Below are 18,943 nucleotides of genomic sequence, written 5' to 3'. Positions count from 1 at the left end.
TTCTAGGGCTCTGCCACCCTCACAGGAAAGAAGTTCCTCCTCATGTTTAGGTGGAACTTCTTATGTTCAACTTTGTGCCCATTGCCTCTTGTCCTGTCCCTGGGCACCACTGAAAAAAGACTGGCCCCATCCTCCTGACACCCACCCTTTAAGTATTTATAGGCGTTGATCAGATCCCCCCTCAGTCTTCTCTTCTCCAGACTAAAAAGACCCAAGTCCCTCAGCCTTTTCTCATAAGAGAGGTGCTCCAGGCCCCTCATCATGTTTGTAGCCCCCTGCTGTACCCTCTCCAGCAGTTCCTTGTCCTTCTTGAACTGGGGAGCTCAGAACTGGACACAGTGCTCCAGATGGGGCCTCCCCAAGGCAGAGTAGAGGAGGAGGATGACCTCCCTCCACCTGCTGGTCAGAAACATCTTGCCGAACGAGTCAATCTGTCAGTTCTCATGTGGATACTCACAAGAGCTTCTCTGAATGGTCACCTACGACTAGATCCTTGGCTGGAATCAGTTCATAAAATTTCGTATTAGCACTGGGACAATTAAGATTTGTGTCTTTCTGAATGACAACAGGTCGTCTGCAAACCGCCTAGAGATATCGTTAATAATTTTTAAAACGTTCTGTGAAGATCCCCTGTACCCCGAGAGTGTAATTAAATTTTAGCTCCCTTGCTTTGGTTATAAGAGTTTCTCATAGTTTTAGTCTGATAGTCTGCTCTGCTACTCTTTTGCCTTAATATTTGCAGATGTTAAAATTTTCCAAGTAATACAGGAATTTTAGCTGCGTATCACCCACATAGAACAAAGATGGCTAAAATTTTGTGAATTAAGAGCTCTTACTAAAATGTTACTTTGTTTTTAAAAACGTCAGCAACTTTTCACTCACGTTTTCATCATTTATTCATGCTTGGGAATATGGATTAGTGTTGGGTGGTGTGGTGGTGTGCGTGGTTTGTTTGTGGGTGTTGTGTGTTTTTTGGTTGTTTGGTTTTTTTTTTTTTTTTTTTTTCATCGGTTGGACTAGATGATCTTAAAAGGTCCCTTCCAACCTAGGTGATTCTGTGATTCTGTGATTTCAGAGCTTCCCTTTTTTGTCAATATTTTTTTGTTAGTAAAAGCATTTTAAATAGGCCAGCAGTACTTGAACAAAATGTTTCATTTCCAAAAACTGAAGTGAAGGTAAAAGGTTAAAACTAAAAAAGCACCGAAAAGAAGCAGTTTCTATGACAGGGGTTCAGGGTGAGAAAAAAACCCAACAACAGTGGCTTACAGTAATTCAGACCAACTTGTAGTTACTTATTGCATGATATATGAAGAACATCAGTTGGACAGCACTCACCTTCAGGCAGGGACCAAACATTCCTCGACAGACAGGAGATGAGGGTGACAACTCATAAGAAAAGTTACATAAACCCCACCTACTATTACCAATTAGAAATAAAACCCTTTTGTATCTAAAGGAGATCATTTTAAAACTGGAAAAGCACACAGTCCATGTAGTACCTGTCCATTTCTCAGAGGAAGCGTGTTTCTCAATGTGATTGCTGACTGCTTTTACAGCGTCGAAGTTTTTGTTCTTTTTCAAGAGATCTATGACGTATCTTGACCGCGCATCTGGAACAGTGGGATCAACCCCAAAATTCAGGAGCATGATCACATCTTCTGTTTGGCCTAAAACATTACATAAATAAACATTAGAGGAAGAAAAATTCTCATTCTTCAGGGGTTTTGTTCTGTTTTCCTTTGTATTTTTAATTTCCTGGCACAATTTCTAGCATAACTTTAGTTTAAAAAAAGGAAAAAAAAAAATGTCCAGTGTCATAAGAATGAAGTACTGTTAGGTATTTCTTTGGTTAGGTAACAGGTTAGTACTGTTAGGCAAAGAAACCCTTTACAAAAAAAATTAAAATTCCATCTTCATTATTATTAACTGGGAAATGAGAGCACAGAAACACAAAGTGACTGGGTGCCTCATGAGCATCTCACCAGGCACAGATGTGGAACAGATGTGGGCACAGATGTGGGCACAGATGTGTTGTGTGCCCCAACCCTGTTCTCCAGCCTCTAGGCAAACTGCTCTGTATATAAAGAAAAAGAAAAAAAAAAAAAACAAAACCAAGGGATTTTGCTACTGTTTGGAAGGTGACTCGATAAACCAGAATATTTCACAGACTCAGGCATGAATACACCTGGGCCGAAACAATCCTCGGTATAAATACAGACTGGGGGATGAGGTGTTAGAAAGCAGCCCTGAGGAAAGGGACTTGGGGGTGCTGATGGACGAGAAGCTGGACATGAGCAGGCAATGTGCTCTCGCAGCCCAAAAGGCCAATCACATCCTGGGCTGCATCAAGAGAAGTGTTGCCAGCAGATCCAGAGAGGTGATTCTGCCACTTTACTCTGCTCTGGTGAGACCTCACCTGGAGTACTGTGTGCAGGTCTGGAGCCCTCAATATAGAAAGGACATGGACCTGATGGAGAGGGTCCAGAGGAGAGCCACTAAAATGATCAGGGGGTTGGAGCACCTCTGCTATGAGGACAGGCTGAGGGAGCCGGGGTTGTTCAGCCTGGAGAAAAGGAGGCTCCGGGGAGACCTCATAGCGGCCTTCCAGTACCTGAGGGGGGCCTACAGGAAGGCTGGGGAGGGTCTGTTTACAAAGGCCTGCAGTGACAGGACAAGGGGCAATGGTTTTAAGTTGGAGAAGGGGAGATTTAGATTGGATATTAGGAACAAGTTCTTTACTATGAGGGTGGTGGAACACTGGAACGGGTTGCCCAGGGAGGTGGTTGAGGCCCCTTCTCTTGAGATATTCAAGGTGAAGCTCGATGAGGCCCTGGGCAACCTGGTCTAGTTGGGGGTGTCCCTGCTGACTGCGGGAAGGTCGGACTAGATGACCTTTGGAGGATCCTTCTGGCCTGGACCAATCTATGAACACACACAGCTAGGCACTGCGTTCCTTTCCTATGCAACATAGAACACAGGATTTTCTTGGTAATAAGCCTTATAACAAAGGTGTCTAGTTAGACTAACAGTAGATACCACTGCTTTTAACTGAAACAAATATCCTCTATAGCATTCCACAACAATTATTACAGATCCCACATAACCACAATAAATATAACGGTGATTTAAAGCCTTGACACAGGATCTAATATGTTGGAAGATGACATGCTCGTTTCTTAGTGTGTCCCACTGCCCTACCAGGGGAAAACTTACAGCCCTGCCAGCAGCCGCCCGCATTCCTCTTGCTTCGAAGAGGCGCATTTGCTACAAGCCATGCCCTCAGAACAGCTGGGAGAGCGCAAGAGCACCAAAGTCACGCAGGAGAAGACTGAGCAACGGTGACCAAATAAGTGTCAGACCAGTGTTAGGCTTCCCCCGGGCACACCACCACACCACACAGCCTCTGTTACTGGCACGTGCCAAAGGCAAAACCTAGAGGAGGGGAAAATGATGCAGGCTAACACAAATCTCTTGCTTTGTTTCTCTCAGCCTTACCATTCGAGCTATTTTAGGGATTATTTTTTGTTAACAGATGGGTGCAAGGTTTTGTTTTTATAGAAATATTTATAAACATACTGTCTATATAATATACATACATTATATAACTATAAAAAACCCCTTTATTAAATAAATATATATACTCTATAAACAATCTCATGCTAGGTAAATATAAATATAACTTCTCTTTGCGCAGAGAAGCTGTGGCTGCCCCATCCCTGGAGGGGTTCAAGGCCAGGCTGGATGGGGCTTTGAGCAGCCTGGTCTGGTGGGAGGTGTCCCTGCCCATGGCAGGGGGGTTGGAACTAGGTTATCTTGAAGGTCCCTTCCCAACCCAAACCATTCTATGAAACAAACACATATAAAATATATATACTCTCTCTATAATATATATTATGTAAATGTAATTATAAATAAATAATCTTTAATAAATAAATAAAAATATATACACACACAGTCTCTTCTGCAAATGGGAGTCATTTAGCAACAGATGGAACTCCCGCAAAAGACATGTTACACCTTTCCAGAAAAGGAAATTATTTAGATATAGGCTGCGGGCGTTTCACTCATATTATTAACGAGAACTGCCAGAATGTCATCGCTTTTAATGACCTAAAAGTCTGGTGTTACCTTGGCATTGACGCTTATTTCTTGTTGCCACCTAGTGGGCACAATGAGAAATATAAGAAAAAAAAAGCCAGGCTAAGTTAACATTTAAGAAATGCGACAGAAAATGTAAAGGAAAGCATTTCATTTTCCTCCTCTGCCAAGGTACACCACTACTTAGGTTTTACATCTTCACCTGTTTAGAAGAACAGGATAGGCCTTCGGGTGGTCCAATAGGATTTTAAGGGCACATCAAACTTTAAGAGGTAATTTCTATTATTCTAAAAACTGCAGCATACTTGTGGGGGAAATCATAGCCAGTCAAACCAAAGAGCAAAGACATTGGTCACAAATCAGGTATACAATTTTAAAAAGGAATTGTTGAAAAGTTTAAATTTTAGTAAGTCCACATTCAGACAAAAGGACTTTCTCATTTTCTTCCTTGGCATGAAACAGTGAACACCAGGCTCTGAAATTTTCTTCCATTATTCATTTTTCCAATTGAAAACAAAACGCCACAAAAAAACAACAACAAAAAAATGTATTTACTGCGTTTCTGGGAATATTCATTGGAAGAAGCCACAACATGCAGAAGGGTGCATCCCTCTCTGTCTTGCTGGTTGATCCTATCCTTCAAGTCTGGCCTCTGAGTCAGTAACCACCTGAAGAGATGGTTCTTTCCTGAAATGATAAAAAAACCCACTTGCTATAAATGTTAAACAGAGATACAGCAGAAACAGATCCTGGGTTTTTTTCCCCTATGGAGGGGTAAAATGCATCTGCATGAAACCTTTTCTCAAACACAGGGAGTAGGAGAGGGAATCAAAGAATGATGAATGAATGCTATGGGGTTGGAAGGACCTCTGGAGATCATCTAGTCCAACCCCCTGCCAAAGCAGGTCCACCCAGAGCAGGTTGCACAGGAACGTGTCCAGGTGGGTTTGGAATGTCTCCAGAGAAGGAGACTCCACCACCTCTCTGGGCAGCCTGTTCCAGGGCTCTGCCACTCTCAAAGTGAAGAAGTTCCTCCTCATGTTAAGATGGCATTTCTTACATTATATGGAAGAAATATATAAACCAAATCATATTAAGGTATTTAATTTTGCGGGAGACGTGATGTCATATGTGCAACTCTGAGATTGACTCATGACTCTTTAGCACGTATAGAAACTGTTGCTCCATGCTGAGGTCGCAGGATGAAGTACTGTATTTTCATCAAAGCTGATGTATTCAGGTTCTGAAAGACCCACATCAATCACACTTTTCCTTCAAGCCATGGAAGAGAACAACCACATTAAGTTTGTACCGCTATCAGGCATGGATGAACAAAGAGCGTTTACAACAGTTTTAAAGAAGTGTCTTACTGGCACATGCACGGTTATACCTAGATATTCTGATCTCATTATCCAGTTCTGGGCTCCCCAGTTCAAGAGAGACAGGGAACTACTGGAGAGAGTCCGACATAGGGCAACAAAGATGACTGAGAGATTGGGGCATCTCCCTGATGAGGAAAGGTTGAAAGAGGATGGAGTCAGACTCTTTTCAGTTCCCAGTGACAGGATGAGGGGCAACGGGCACAAGCTGGAACATGGGAAGTTCCTTTCAAATATGAGGAAAAACTTCTTTCCGGTGAGGGTGGCAGAGCCCTGGAAGAGGCTGCCCAGGGAGAATGTGGAGTCCCCTTTTCTGGAGATCTTCAAGACCCGCCTGGATGCAGTCCTGTCCAGCCTACTCTGGGTGAACCTGCTTTGGCAAGGATTTGGGCTAGATGATCTCCGAAGCTCCCTTCCAACCCCTACAAGATCCGCCTGGATGCAGTCCTGAGTAACGTGCTCCCCTTTAGCAGGGGAGTTGGACTAGATGATCCCTAGAGGTCCCTTCCGACTCTGACAATTCCGTTATTAGTTTTAAAAAAACAATTTAAAAAGCTCTAGCTGTCAGTTCTCTGAAAAAGGCCATCGTTGTTTTGTTTTAGCTGCGGATGTCACTCACTTGCTCTGATACACAGTCTGATCACAGCATGAAGCAGATACACTCCAATGGTTTCAGCTTTTGCCCCCATGGAAATCAGCCACTTGACTAACTCCGCTACCTCTTGCATCTTCTCACCATGCCCATACAACTCAGAAGTCTGATAATAAAGAGAACAATTGCAACACATTATTACACATCCTCAAAAAGCATTTCTTTTTTAATCCCATTTCCATGTTTTTTATGACAAGAAACAGTGGAAAAATAACAATCAAGCCACTGTAAAATGAAACATTTATTATACATGTAACAACTTTCGGACAAGCTCAAAACAAATACTTTTCTCCTACGAGATATTCATGAATCTTAAAAGAATCTTGTCCTGCTCTGAAGAGTACTGAAACTGATGTCTCTTTTATAATATTTCTATATTTCTTCTCTGTAATTGACTGCAACTTTCTGCCTTACACTTGTCTATTAAATGTTACTATACGGCAGTGCAAATATTGCCATAACCAGATATTGCGCCTTTTAAGCTTGGATGAGGCATCTCATGCAGGCAGTTACCCCAAAGCAAGAAAAGGCTGGAGAAATATTTGAATTTGGGAAACGGGAGTTAAAGACTGGGGGAAAGGGGTTTAGGGAACTCAGGTAACCAGTCATTTTACAGCTCAGGAAGCCTGTGGCTCGAAAGCAGGGCAAAGCCCTACTCTCATCCAGCTCAGCAAGCATCTGGCATTATTAAGACAACAATGGTAATACGACAGCTTACACAAAGGTGACATATTTTTAGGCAGATAAATTCCTATAAGGTGATCTGATAAAAGCACGGAATTTACAGGGAAGTTTACAGACCAAGATTGAAAGCGCATAGCCTGAGCAGAAGGCAGCTCAACTGAAAAAGGATGTTCCAGCAAGGACTTAATGAACATGAAGCACAGTCCACAAGGGGTACAGCAATATGGGCAACTCGAGGAGGGCAGAGGAAGCTCAGATGGGAATTGAGACACAGTGTCAAGGGATCAGGACATGAGGGGGTGCTCGGAAACAGTGTTCAGACGTAATTTCTCCATTTGTGCCAGTCATCTTTTTAAATAGCAGTCTTCACACATGCTTCCAACATCCACAAATACATCTTTTTTTCTAACACCTCATGCCAAATTTTGACTGGCAAGAATTACTGTTTGTGCACAGTTACAAAATCAAAATACAACAAATGACAGGGAGTCTGGAGTGGCAGCAGGGGAAGTCTGAGTTGTCAGAAAGCCACATTTTCTAATTTCTGCAAAAGAGAAGCAACGCTTAGGGATCTTGCATTTCGATCCTTTCAGCCTTCCACATGTACAACAAAGCCACTAGAATAGGTAGGACTGGCGGGGCCAATTCAGCAACGAAGGACGTACTATTTTGCCACTTTTATCCTCCTCTCTCCATGAAGCCTGTTGATTTGCTTGTCTAGGAAGGAAGATATTTTTGTTAAGACAACCTACATGTGCCCTCTACTGCCCTGCCATGCTTTACTGTCAGCGTGAGGAGTATGTTCACCACTCGCAGGACTGTTCTGCTGCTGTGCTCTACGACAAGGTGCCACTGAGAGCTGCAACCCACGGCAGCAGCAGTGCGCACCTTTGCTTGGGAGCTGCTTTAATCCGAGTGTGTCGTGCCTTGTTCCCACCACAGCTACGCTACTCCAGCACCACAGCCCTGCTGCTGCCTGGCCACGGGCCTGGCAGACCAGTTCTGATCCAGTTCTGATCCAGAACTGAACACCGACCCACACTCCCTTCTCACCAAAAACTCAGCAAACACACACAGGATGATGGAAGGTAGCATAAAGTACCCATATGGGCTACTCTGCTGGCACTAACACAGCAGACTCATCTAATGGTAAGCTAACCAAGGCACGCTTCTGCGTACCCATCCACTCATTCTTCTGCTATCGCAATAAACAAGCCCAGGAATAGATGTTTCACAGAATGACAGAATCTTCATGGTTGGAAAGGACCTTTTAGATCACCAAGTCCAGCCAAACACACACACAAAAAACCTCTACAATCTCGGGCACTAGAGCATGCCCTGAAGTGCCACATCTACACGTTTCTTAAATACCTCCAGGGATGGCGACTCCACCACCTCCCTGGGCAGGCTGCTCCAGGGCCTGACCACCCTCTCAGTAAAGTCATTCTTCCCAATATCTAATCTAAACCTCCCCTGCCACAACTTCAGACCATTTCCTCTGCTCCTGTCATTATTCCCTTGGGAGAGGAGGCCAACACCCACCTCTCTACACCCTCCTTTCAGGGAGTTGTAGAGGGCAATGAGGTCCCCCCTCAGCCTCCTCTTCTCCAAACTAAACATGCCCAGTTCCCTCAGCCTCTCCTCGTATGACTTGTTCTCCAGACCCCTCACCAGCTTGGTGGCTCTCCTCTGGACACGCTCCAGCAGCTCAATGTCCTTCCTGTAGTGAGGGGCCCAGAACCGAACACAGCACTTGAGGTGAGGCCTCACCAAGGCCCAGTCCAGAGGCACCATCACTGCCCTATTCCTGCTGGCCACGCTGTTCCTGACACAGGCCAGGATGCCGTTGGCCTTCTTGGCCACCTGGGCACACTGCTGGCTCGTGTTAAGCCGGCTGTCCACCAACACCCCCAGGTCCTTTTCTGCCAGTCAGCTCCAGCCACTCTGCCCCAAGCCTGTAGCGTTGCAGGGGGTTGTTGTGACCGAAATGCAGGACCCAGCACTTGGCCTTACTTCTTTACCTTCTCCTTCTTTTTCAGAATTACTCTCGCTCACTCTGTCAGACACCCAACTGAAACGTGTTTACGGAAAAAGCTCCAACTTGAAATTATTATGGCAAAGGTAGCACAAGCACTATTAACAGCCAAATGGCAAAGTCTGCTATATTCCATCAGTATACCCAAAAACTGCTAATTTGCCAGCCAGTAAATGCCAAGAACATGTACTGTGTAGCCTACAGTTAACATTTTCTAAAGCTTCCATCAGGAAAATTACAGTGCTGTTAAGAAATCTAGTATACTTCAGCACACAGCCTGATCGACTTTCTCAATGAATGTGTAACTGTATCTTTTAAAAGCAGGTTACATACAGCAGAACTATAATTAACTTATACACACAAAGAAACGGAAGAATAAAACAAAACAAAAAAATTGCATACAGAAAGGCATTTTTTAATGGCCCGTAGGAAATGCTTTAAGTCACTACAGTTGAAACAGGCTGGGCATCCACTGCATAGTAATGCACGTACGCTGTGAGATGCCTTTAGAAAGCTGGTGTGTTACTGCTGTGGACACCGGCTGTCCCTGAGTGGCAGAGGTTGCGGAACTACCAGCAGCTCCTGGCTCACAGTCAGTCTCCAGCTACACCCTGGCTCCCAAGGGGCCAGAAGCGATGGTTGTGCACCCCTTCACACATTCCAAGCGTTCTGGTGGGATACCCCTGCACAAAGGGTGCAGTGAGCCCTACAAGGCCACCTAGCTCACAGGTGGACAGAGCCTTTGGGATGTACCGGTGTGCTTGGCACGGCACAGCCACCAGAGGCACAGCCGGCCAGCAGAAAAGTATGAGGCTGAGTAAAGGCTGAGGGAGCTGGGGGTGTCAGCCTGGAGAAAAGGAGGCTGAGGGGAGACCTTCTCGCTCTCTCCAACTCCCTGAAAGGAGGGTGTAGCCAGGGGGGGTCGGTCTCTTCTCCCAAGGAACAGGCCATGGGACAAGAGGAAATGGCCTCGAGTTGCACCAGGGGAGGTTCAGCTGGATATTAGGAGAAATGTTTCCACGGAAAGGGTTATTGCACATTGGACTGGGCTGCCCAGGGCAGTGGTTGAGGCACCATCCCTGGAGGTATTCAAAAGAAAAGCTGACATAGTGCTTAGTGACATGGTTTAGTGATGGTTTTTATCAGGGTTAGGTTGATGGTTGGACTAGATGATCTGAAAGGTCCCTTCCAACCTGGCAAGTTCTATGATTCTATGATTCTATGCGTGAGCAGGGCAGTTTCTGACCGCTGGAAGATTTTATTTTATCCTGCCAGCACAGAAAGCTTTGGAGGTTCCCAAATGCTGCATAACATGAGGAATCCCAAGATGAAGAAAGGACAATTTCAAAAGAGCAATATTAAGATTAAATTCTGCTGTCTGCGCGTGCTATCATCCCAGTCAAAGGCACTAGAAATTGTGGCTACTTGGTCTATAGGTACATGTATCCACCTTGCCAAAATCCTCTAAGTCATTTGAAAAGTGCCAAAGCCTTTAGGGAGAAAGATTGGCAGTTGCTGCCTAGGTATAAAGCAACCTACAAAAACTTGGGGCGTTGAGAGAAGGGAAAATTCCAGTACTGCACCCAGCTGAACTCCCTGTAATCATACTCGGCACCATGAAGCAGTCGAGAGACAGGCTAGCAAAGTATAATAACACCCTATCCCAAGGATGTCAATAAATTGTCCCGGTGGGAAAACATACCCAACTTAACCCACATCAAACATTTTTCAGCATTGAATTCTCAGGTTCCAAGCATGACATGAATAATTTGCTGTACCTGACAGGAAAACGATTCCTTTTGATCAAATTAAAGGAAACATTGAATTACATACAGAAGTTATGCAAATTAAGGATTTTTTAATGTTCAAATGAAAAGGGACAAAATAAACGACTTAATATAATCTGATACAAAGTCCATGTTTGATTTTCCATTTTATTTTTCTTTGATCTGTTTCAGCCTTGCACACAAGATGGAAAATCTTTCACTAAAGAGAAAGAAAAGAACCAGACACAAGAAAAAGAAGGAAAAAAAAAAAAAAAAGGATGCTACTTTACCTCAAAGAGATTCCTCAGTGATAACTGGTTGACCCTGAGATTGGCGGGCAATGCTTTCTTCTCAGATAGCAACAGAAGACAAGACTGGAAAAAAAAAACCCACATCAGTGATTTTATAAGCACACTTAGAAACTTTGTTTTTCACTGCCTCATCAGATCTTGTAGGAAAACAAACAAGGGCTGACAACATTTCACATTTTTTTTTACGATCATAACAGATTACTGAATCTCCCCATCCATTTATCAACTGAATTAACGTAATATACAGTGGACTGGGGAAAGCTATGGCCAATTAAATTTTCCTCAGAAATAAAAAAACATGTAGAAAGGTCAAGCCCTAAAAGTCTCTCCAGTACACCTTGGAAGTGACCCTTTGCTTTAGAAATGGACCTTTACATTCATGAGGATGAGACTCCCCAGCTACACCACCATCCTGAGCAGAAGGCAAGAAATGCATACTGCATCTTTTTCCGTTTTTTCAGTTCCCCCAAAAAGTCTACCTCGCTTCTTGAAAACCCACCTAACTTTTCCAGAGGACAAGGGAAGAACTATGGATATCATCTATCCGGACTTCTGTAAGGCCTCTGATACAGTCCCCCACAACATTCTTAACTCTAAATTGGAGAAATAAGGGTTTGATGGACTGTTGGATGGATAAGAAATTGCCTTGATGGCTGCATCTATAGTCAACGGTTCAGTGTGCAAGTGGAAACCAGTAACAAGTTGTGTCCCTGAAGGGTCTGTACTGGGACCAGTACTATTTAAATCTTCATCAAAGATGTAGACATTGTGATTTGTGTGGTGCATTCAATCACTCAGCAAGTTTGCAGATGGTACCAAGGCTGAGTGATGCAGTTGATACGCTTGAGGAATGGGATGCCATCCAGAGGGACCTTGACAGGCTCAAGGAGCGGGCCCATGTGAATCTCATGAAGTTCAACAAGGCCAAGAGCAAGGTCAGGGCAATCCCCAGTATCAATATAGAATGGGGGATGAATGGATTGAGAGCAGCCCTGTGGAGGAGGACTTGCGGGAACTGGTGGATGAAAAATTGAATACGAGTCAGCAATTCGTACTTCTAGCCCAGAAAGGCAACTGTACCTTGGGGTGCCTAAAAAGTGTGGCCAGCAGGTAGAGGGAGGTGACTCTCACCCTGTACTCTACTCTAGTGAGACCCCACCTGGAATACTGCATTCAGCTCTAGGGTGCCCAGCACAGAAAAGACATGGACCTGTTGGAGCAAGTCCAGAGAAGGGCCAAGAAGATGATCAGAGGGATGGGACACCTCCCCTGTAAAGAAAGGCTGAGAGAGTTGGCATTGTTCAGCCCAGAGAAGAGAAGGCTCCAGGGAGATCTTATTGCGGCCTTTCAATATATAAAGGACACTTTTAAACAAGGCCTGTAGCGACAGGGCAACAGTTTTAATCTGAAAGAGGGTAGGTTTAAATTGGACATAAGGAAGGAATTTTTTACAGGTGGTGATACACTGGAACAGGTTGTCCAGAGAAGGTGTGGATGCCCCATCCCTGGAAGTGTTCAAGGCCAGGTTGGATGGGGCTTTGAGCAACCTGATCTAATGAAAGATGTCCCTGCCCATGGCAGGGGGGCTGGACAGGGAACGGTGGGACTGTGGTCAGTCCATAGCTCCCTCCTCCTAATGTGTCTCTTCTGCTCCAGCATGGGTTCTCCATGGGCTGTGGTTCCCATCAGGAGCCTGCTCCTGCACGGCCCCTCCACAGGCCGCAAGGGGCCTGCAGCACCTCCTCCCCTTCCTTCCTCTCTTTCTCTGACCCTGCTGCTCACAGGGCTGTTTCTCTCACTTTTTTCCGCCTCACTCTGCCAGGCAGGGTTTTACCCTTTTTAAAACCCGCTTTCCCCGAGGTGCCGCCGTGGTGGCTGCGGGGCTGCGCTGTGCCCTGTGGTGGGGCCATTGGAGCCGGCTGGGCCTGCCTGGCCCAGTGCAGCCCCGGCCTCCCCTCACAGAGACCCCTGCAGCCCCCGCTGTGCCGCAGTCGCCACTGACACCCAGGATGGGTGTAACCGTGACAACGATCAATTTTATTTTTTTTTTTTTTTTTTTCCACACAGTCACTACAGAAAAGAGGATTAAAATAATTTCAGGTGATTCCCCTTTTGGTTTTCCTAAATGATCTGGTTTTGCTTAACAACCATGTGCTTCCACCGAGACGATCCTTTATTTGCAGGTCTTTCACAGAAGGCTTTTCCTTCTGTCAGACAGAAGGAAAAGTAAAAGGGACCACAAATCACAGAATCACAGAATGGTTCGAGTTGGAAGGGACCTCAGAGATCATCCAGTTCCAACCCCCCTGCCATGGGCAGGGACACCTCCCACCAGACCAGGTTGCTCAAAGCCCCATCCAGCCTGGCCTTGAACCCCTCCAGGGATGGGGCAGCCACAACTTCCCTGGGCAACCTGTTCCAGTGCCTCACCACCCTCACAGTAAAGAATTTCTTCCTAATATCTAATCTGAATCTCCCCTCTTTCAGTTTAAAACCATTATTCCTTGTCTTATTGCTACACTCCATGATAAAGAGTTCCTCCCTACCTTTCCTGTAGGCCCCCTTTAGGTATTGGAAGGCTGCTGTAAGGTCTCCCTAATGAAATATAAGGTCTCCCTTATATAAAAAAATACATAAACATGTATTTCCCACTCCCCCAAATTCTTTCAAGAAAAATGACTCTAGATGACACTGTAATTATAACAGAGACAATAGCAAGACACAAGCGGAATTTCAAGTTCATTGTATCCCTTTGAGAAGCAAATTTCAGAAATTATTTATCACTGGAGGTATTTTTCAAGTCTTTGGAAAAATCCAGACGTTTGATGCAGGGAACGATAAATACCGACTGGTTTGGACTGTGGAGGTAAGGGGAGCTCACCCTGAGGAGGTAAGACATGAGTGGCCACTGCGCCGCAGCCACAGACTCACCCGCCACTTCCCTTTCTGGGCCAGCCTTTCTATCACGGCTTGCCAGATGAGGGCATCGAACCTCGCGCTGAAAATATAATCGTATGCAGGGGGAAAAGTTGGTGGAAAGACTCGCTCATCTGCAAGAATAAGCAATCGAGAAAACTGTTTAGTATACACAGAATTTTAAAGTTGGGGGTCTCCAACAAAATTACTTCTTAATGCCAAATGTTGGCTTAAATATCCCTGGCCACCCAACTGATACTGGTGATACCCAACTGATACTGCCACCCAACTGCCCGTCATTAGCAGCCAGTCTTCATTAAACAAGGGGAGAAAAAAAAATGAATCCCTCTCCTCAAGAAACACCTCTAAGCCCCAAGACGTTGTGAACCTCACGGCAGTTCTTCTACTTGCGGGTGAGCCCAGCTATGGATGCTGCTAAAGATAATCAAGGTCCTTAACACAGGGCTATGAGTTCAAGTAAATGCAGCAGGGGCACAACCTGGAATCTCCTGGCACACCCGCAGGCCCCACCAGATGAAGCCTGTGAACTGGACCAAAAAGCATGTAGAAGGGGAGAGGGCAGGGAGACATAGGGTGAACATAGGGTGAAAAAAACACAGAAAGGCCAAATTTCCTCTTTTCATTGCCACCCATTACTAGCTGAGGGAAAGTCCCCAACACTGGAACACACTGCACTGTAAACTCAAGTTTAAGCTGATTATCTTCTAATTATTTTCAAATTTACCTAGCTGAAAGAAAAGCACAGTCGTTTGGACAAAAACCACTAAAGCCTTAGGGGTCTGGAGCTCCAAATCTCCAACGCTGTCTCCCTGAATCTGAATTTCAACCTTTTCTAACTATTCCACAACTGACATGCTCCTGTGAGACAACACAATCCCCTGCAGAGTGTTTTGGGACTGTTGACATCTGCTGTACACAAAGTGGACCAAGTTCCCCACATCCTTTTGATTAGGCCACTCAACATATTCACAATCCTCCAACGCCTGTGGCACTAATGACCAAATGAATGATCTCAGGAAGAGAACACCCTACCAAGTACTTGGGTTGTCATCATTACTGAAAGGTTCTTAGAAAAATTAAGGTCTTGAGATTACCGTTGACACTTATGAAGATTCCTGCTACAAAGTCAGCGATTTGAGTTCGATCAGCAGAAGCACTCAGGAGAATCAAACCTTTATGAAACATAGAAATCGCTTCACAAGAGTCTGATAACATGATCAGTGAGTGGCCAGCTCGATAATAAGCCTGGAAAAAAAAGGAGACAAAAAAAGACCATTGTTGGGAAAATGTTCAGAGATCTTTAATGTTACCATTTTTTCCTAAATTTTCTAATTACAGTATAAAAATGACATATAGTACTATTTTTACAACTTCTTACACATAGATCCAAAAAAAGTGCAATAAGCATCCCTTGAAATTCACAGTGTGCTACTCATGTCATCACAGACACTAAAAGTGATAATTTCTGGAATACAAGGTTGGAAAATAACTAGACGATGAAAGACATATTGTTAGCAACTATACTTTAACCTCCTCTGGACAGGATTTTTTTTTTCTTGTCACAAGGTCCAGAATATATGCTTATGTTCCCATGTCACTGCATTTTGTAGTATTTACCACAATGTGTATATTCTTCAGCCAGTGGCAGCTGAACAGATTTGTATTCACCACTGAACTAGGCTGTACTGGCTCACAGTCACAGTGGACTTGATTTGTTCAAACCAGATAACCAGCTTGCTGCAATAAAAAACAAGTTAAATTGATATTTCCATGCAATTTTATCATATCTAAATCAAATACCTTCTACTAAAGTATCTTGGAGGCTGCAGTGGTTGGTCCAGGAGACTATTTATTGTACAAAAGAATCAATCCAAGTGTATGTCTCCACATCGTAAATATCGTACAACCACTGCTAAATCCTAGCAGACAAGTATTTGAGTCAATGTGTACTTAATCAACGTGTACTTCATCACAAGTGTCTGTGTAGCATATTGTTCTGTCCACTGGAAATACAATACGACCTCAACCACCATGTACTGTTCCCAGGAACTGCAGGCCTATTAATATGTAAAGAATATCAGGGCACGCTGCCCCAGGGAGCCTTCAAAGCTAAGTCCCCATGCCAGACCTGATGCTGTCAGTGACTGGTGAATCTGAACCCTGGGCCAGGCTCTGTAAGACCACAATGAACACAGAGATGACGAACCTCACCATGGTCGGGATCTGCACCACACGTCGTGGCCTGACCAGAGACCTGGCTAGAGCTGCATCACCCCCGGGGTCTCCAGCATCACAAGGGCACGTAAGATTTTTATTACTTGCTATCACCTTGTCTGGGATATTAATAAAACAGCTGTCTTTCTTGAAAGCATCCGTGCCTCTCTTGTTGGGACCCAGAAGGAACCAGCTGGCGCAAAAGAGAGCTGCTTCATTTTATTAAAAGTACTATTACGGTAGTAATTCTGACGCTCAGGTACAGAGTCAGACACCGATTCTGGAATGTGATGCTAGATTTGCTTATCACACCTCAAAACCAACACACAATAAAAAGCAGACATTGACACCCATTTTAAAAAGCAAGGCGTGCAAAAACTGCCAGCTTCAACACCTGAATACCTTGACATATTCCGGATCCCAGCGTAAACTCTGGTAGGCTGAAAACACTGCTTCTGTCCATTTACCAAGGTTGTACAAGGCAGTTGATTTGTTGCAGTGTAACACAGCTATGTCCCTGGAACACCTGAAAATACGTTTTTAGCATAAGTGTTTATTCACTTGAAAAAGGACACATCGTACTTTATGGTTAGCAACAAGAAAAAAAGAAAAAAGTCCACCTAACACCCACCCAACAAAATCAGAGGTAAAAATGGAGCTGTAGAAAATAAAGATCGTTTATTTTTTTATCATTTTTATCATTTATTGTTTATTATCATCATCAGCTATAAAATCTCTTAGTGACATCTTAACTGATACCTTAGTGATACCCTTAGTGATATCCTGGTCTCTCCTGAAGATGAAAGCCAACTCACTGGAATAACGCAATATGAAGATTTAGAAAGACTTTAGGACCACCTCGACACTCCTAGATATGGCCCAGTGAAAGCCAGTGGCCAAGAATGGGAGAAAACAGACCCAGGAATGGAAGCTGCTAGATGGAAAGGATGCTGAACTCATTTTGGTCACCAAAAACCAACCTACACGCATTTTACTGTATCACCAGTTGATGAAGTCAATAGAATTGTCTACATTCACACCAGCTGAAACAAAGAAATGAAACAAAGAAACAAAGAAATGCATTTTAGAGAACAGAATATACTAAAGTATATATAGCATCTGCTGGATCCAAGAGAGTTTCTGGAAAGAGCTGCACACAAATTACAGGACTACAGTCCAGAGGGTACCGGGGAGTCTGGAAAGCCTGTCTTGCCTGTGCTTGCAGAATCAGAGAATCACAGAATGCTACGGGGTTGGAAGGGACCTCTGGAGATCATCTAGTCCAACCACCTGCCAAAGCAGGTCCACCCAGAGCAGGTTGCACAGGAACTTGTCCAGGTGGGTTTGGAATGTCTCCAGAGAAGGAGACTCCACCACCTCTCTGGGCAGCCTCTTCCAAGGCTCTGCCACCCTCACAGGAAAGAAGTTCCTCCTCATGTTTAGATGGAACTTCTTATGTTCAAGTTTGTGCCCGTTCCCTCTTGTCCTGTCACTGGGCACCACTGAAAAAAGACTGGCCCCATCCTCCTGACACCCACCCTTTTTATAGGGCGTTGATCAGATCCCCCCTCAGTCTTCTCTTCTCCAGACTGAAAAGACCCAAGTCCCTCAGCCTCTCCTCATAAGAGAGATGCTCCAGGCCCCTCACCATCTTTGTAGCCCTCTGCTGTGCCCTCTCCAGCAGTTCCCTGTCCTTCTTGAACTGGGGAGCCCAGAACTGCTCGAAGCACATGCCGCACAGCTGCATCCTTGAACTTGCTCCTATCTACTAATTTCCACTGAAGAAAGTTCTTTCAATCACACTGAATGTGTTCGGAGCACACTCTTCCACGCAAGCACATCCTGCCTAGGCAACCTATGGCAAGGGGAAAGGAGATGCTCGGGAGTAGCCTGCTGAGCTCTGTCCTCGCTCGGTCCTACTCCCTGTACACGCCCCAGACTTATTTTACTACTTAGATGAAATGGCTAATAGTCAAAATAAATGAATGGCTGGTGTTAAATTAGGTCAACAGCAGTGTTAATATACAGTAGTAATTAATAGTTAATAGTTAACATAAAACTCAACTATTTAATCATTAGTAACATTTGCGACTGATGTTAACTGATGAAAACAAGCACTTAATCTTTGGGAAGAAATACCCAAAGAACTCTTCCGCTGAAAGATTATTTTTAACAAATATGAGAATGCTAAGAAAGACTAAGAACAAAGAACAAAGTAACTTGTGTGAATCATTTTAAAGGTAATCAGATGACCCATGTAACGACAGGCCATAGACATGACAAGGAAGTGGCAGAATCACAGCAAGATTAATCCCCAGCGTATCAGCTAAGAAACAGAAGTAATTTAACCAAAACCAACACAGTTTATGAAAAATTAATTTGAGCAAAAATTCATTTAACTGTAGTACTATGCAAATTTCAGACCTGTCTTACGGTTTTACAACTTGTAATTCAAGAATACTTACGGGACCCATTGTATTAAACAGTTGAGCATATATAGAGCTTGATCGTACTTTCTGATGGCCAAAGAGTAATTTCCATTTTTAAAGTCCTGGTTCCCAGCTTGTCTCATGAGCTGTGCATATTCCATGGTATCCATGCTAATTAAGAGGGAAAAAAAAAATCAAACAAAAGCATTGATTTATGAGACACTTCTTCCCCTAAAATCCACTTAGATTTTCACCATAGTTTTTGTATATTTGAACAGGAGGACAAAAGAGCACATCTTTTGTCATCCCACATGACACACTTGTCTCTAAACTGGAGAGACACGGATTTGATGGATGGACCACTCGGTGGATCAGGAACTGGCTGAATGGCCGCACTCAAAGGGTTGTGGTCAATGGCCCAATGTCCAAGCGGAAGCC

At 44.2% G+C, this 18,943-nt stretch overlaps 1 protein-coding gene across 2 annotated transcripts in view; it reads right to left on the bottom strand.

The window, feature by feature from the left end:
* TRANK1 (tetratricopeptide repeat and ankyrin repeat containing 1) overlaps positions 1-18,675 on the bottom strand; it is a 53,024-nt gene extending 34,349 nt beyond the window's left edge. For both annotated transcript variants that reach the window (XM_074150464.1, XM_074150463.1), the window contains exons 1-8: positions 18,542-18,675; positions 16,479-16,602; positions 14,957-15,107; positions 13,857-13,975; positions 10,905-10,988; positions 6,097-6,235; positions 4,654-4,785; positions 1,500-1,667 (exon numbers count right to left, since the gene is read on the bottom strand). In XM_074150464.1, coding sequence (XP_074006565.1) covers positions 1,500-1,667; positions 4,654-4,785; positions 6,097-6,235; positions 10,905-10,988; positions 13,857-13,975; positions 14,957-15,107; positions 16,479-16,602; positions 18,542-18,675 — 1,051 coding nt within the window. The remainder of the gene's footprint in view (positions 1-1,499; positions 1,668-4,653; positions 4,786-6,096; positions 6,236-10,904; positions 10,989-13,856; positions 13,976-14,956; positions 15,108-16,478; positions 16,603-18,541) is intronic.
* Between the last annotated feature and the right edge of the window lie 268 nt (positions 18,676-18,943).

The sequence above is a fragment of the Numenius arquata genome, chromosome 7 (assembly GCF_964106895.1).
Source record: "Numenius arquata chromosome 7, bNumArq3.hap1.1, whole genome shotgun sequence".
Classification (NCBI taxonomy): domain Eukaryota; kingdom Metazoa; phylum Chordata; class Aves; order Charadriiformes; family Scolopacidae; genus Numenius; species Numenius arquata.
Note: the sequence above shows the minus strand (reverse complement) of the source record. Positions and strands in the feature narration are given on the sequence as shown.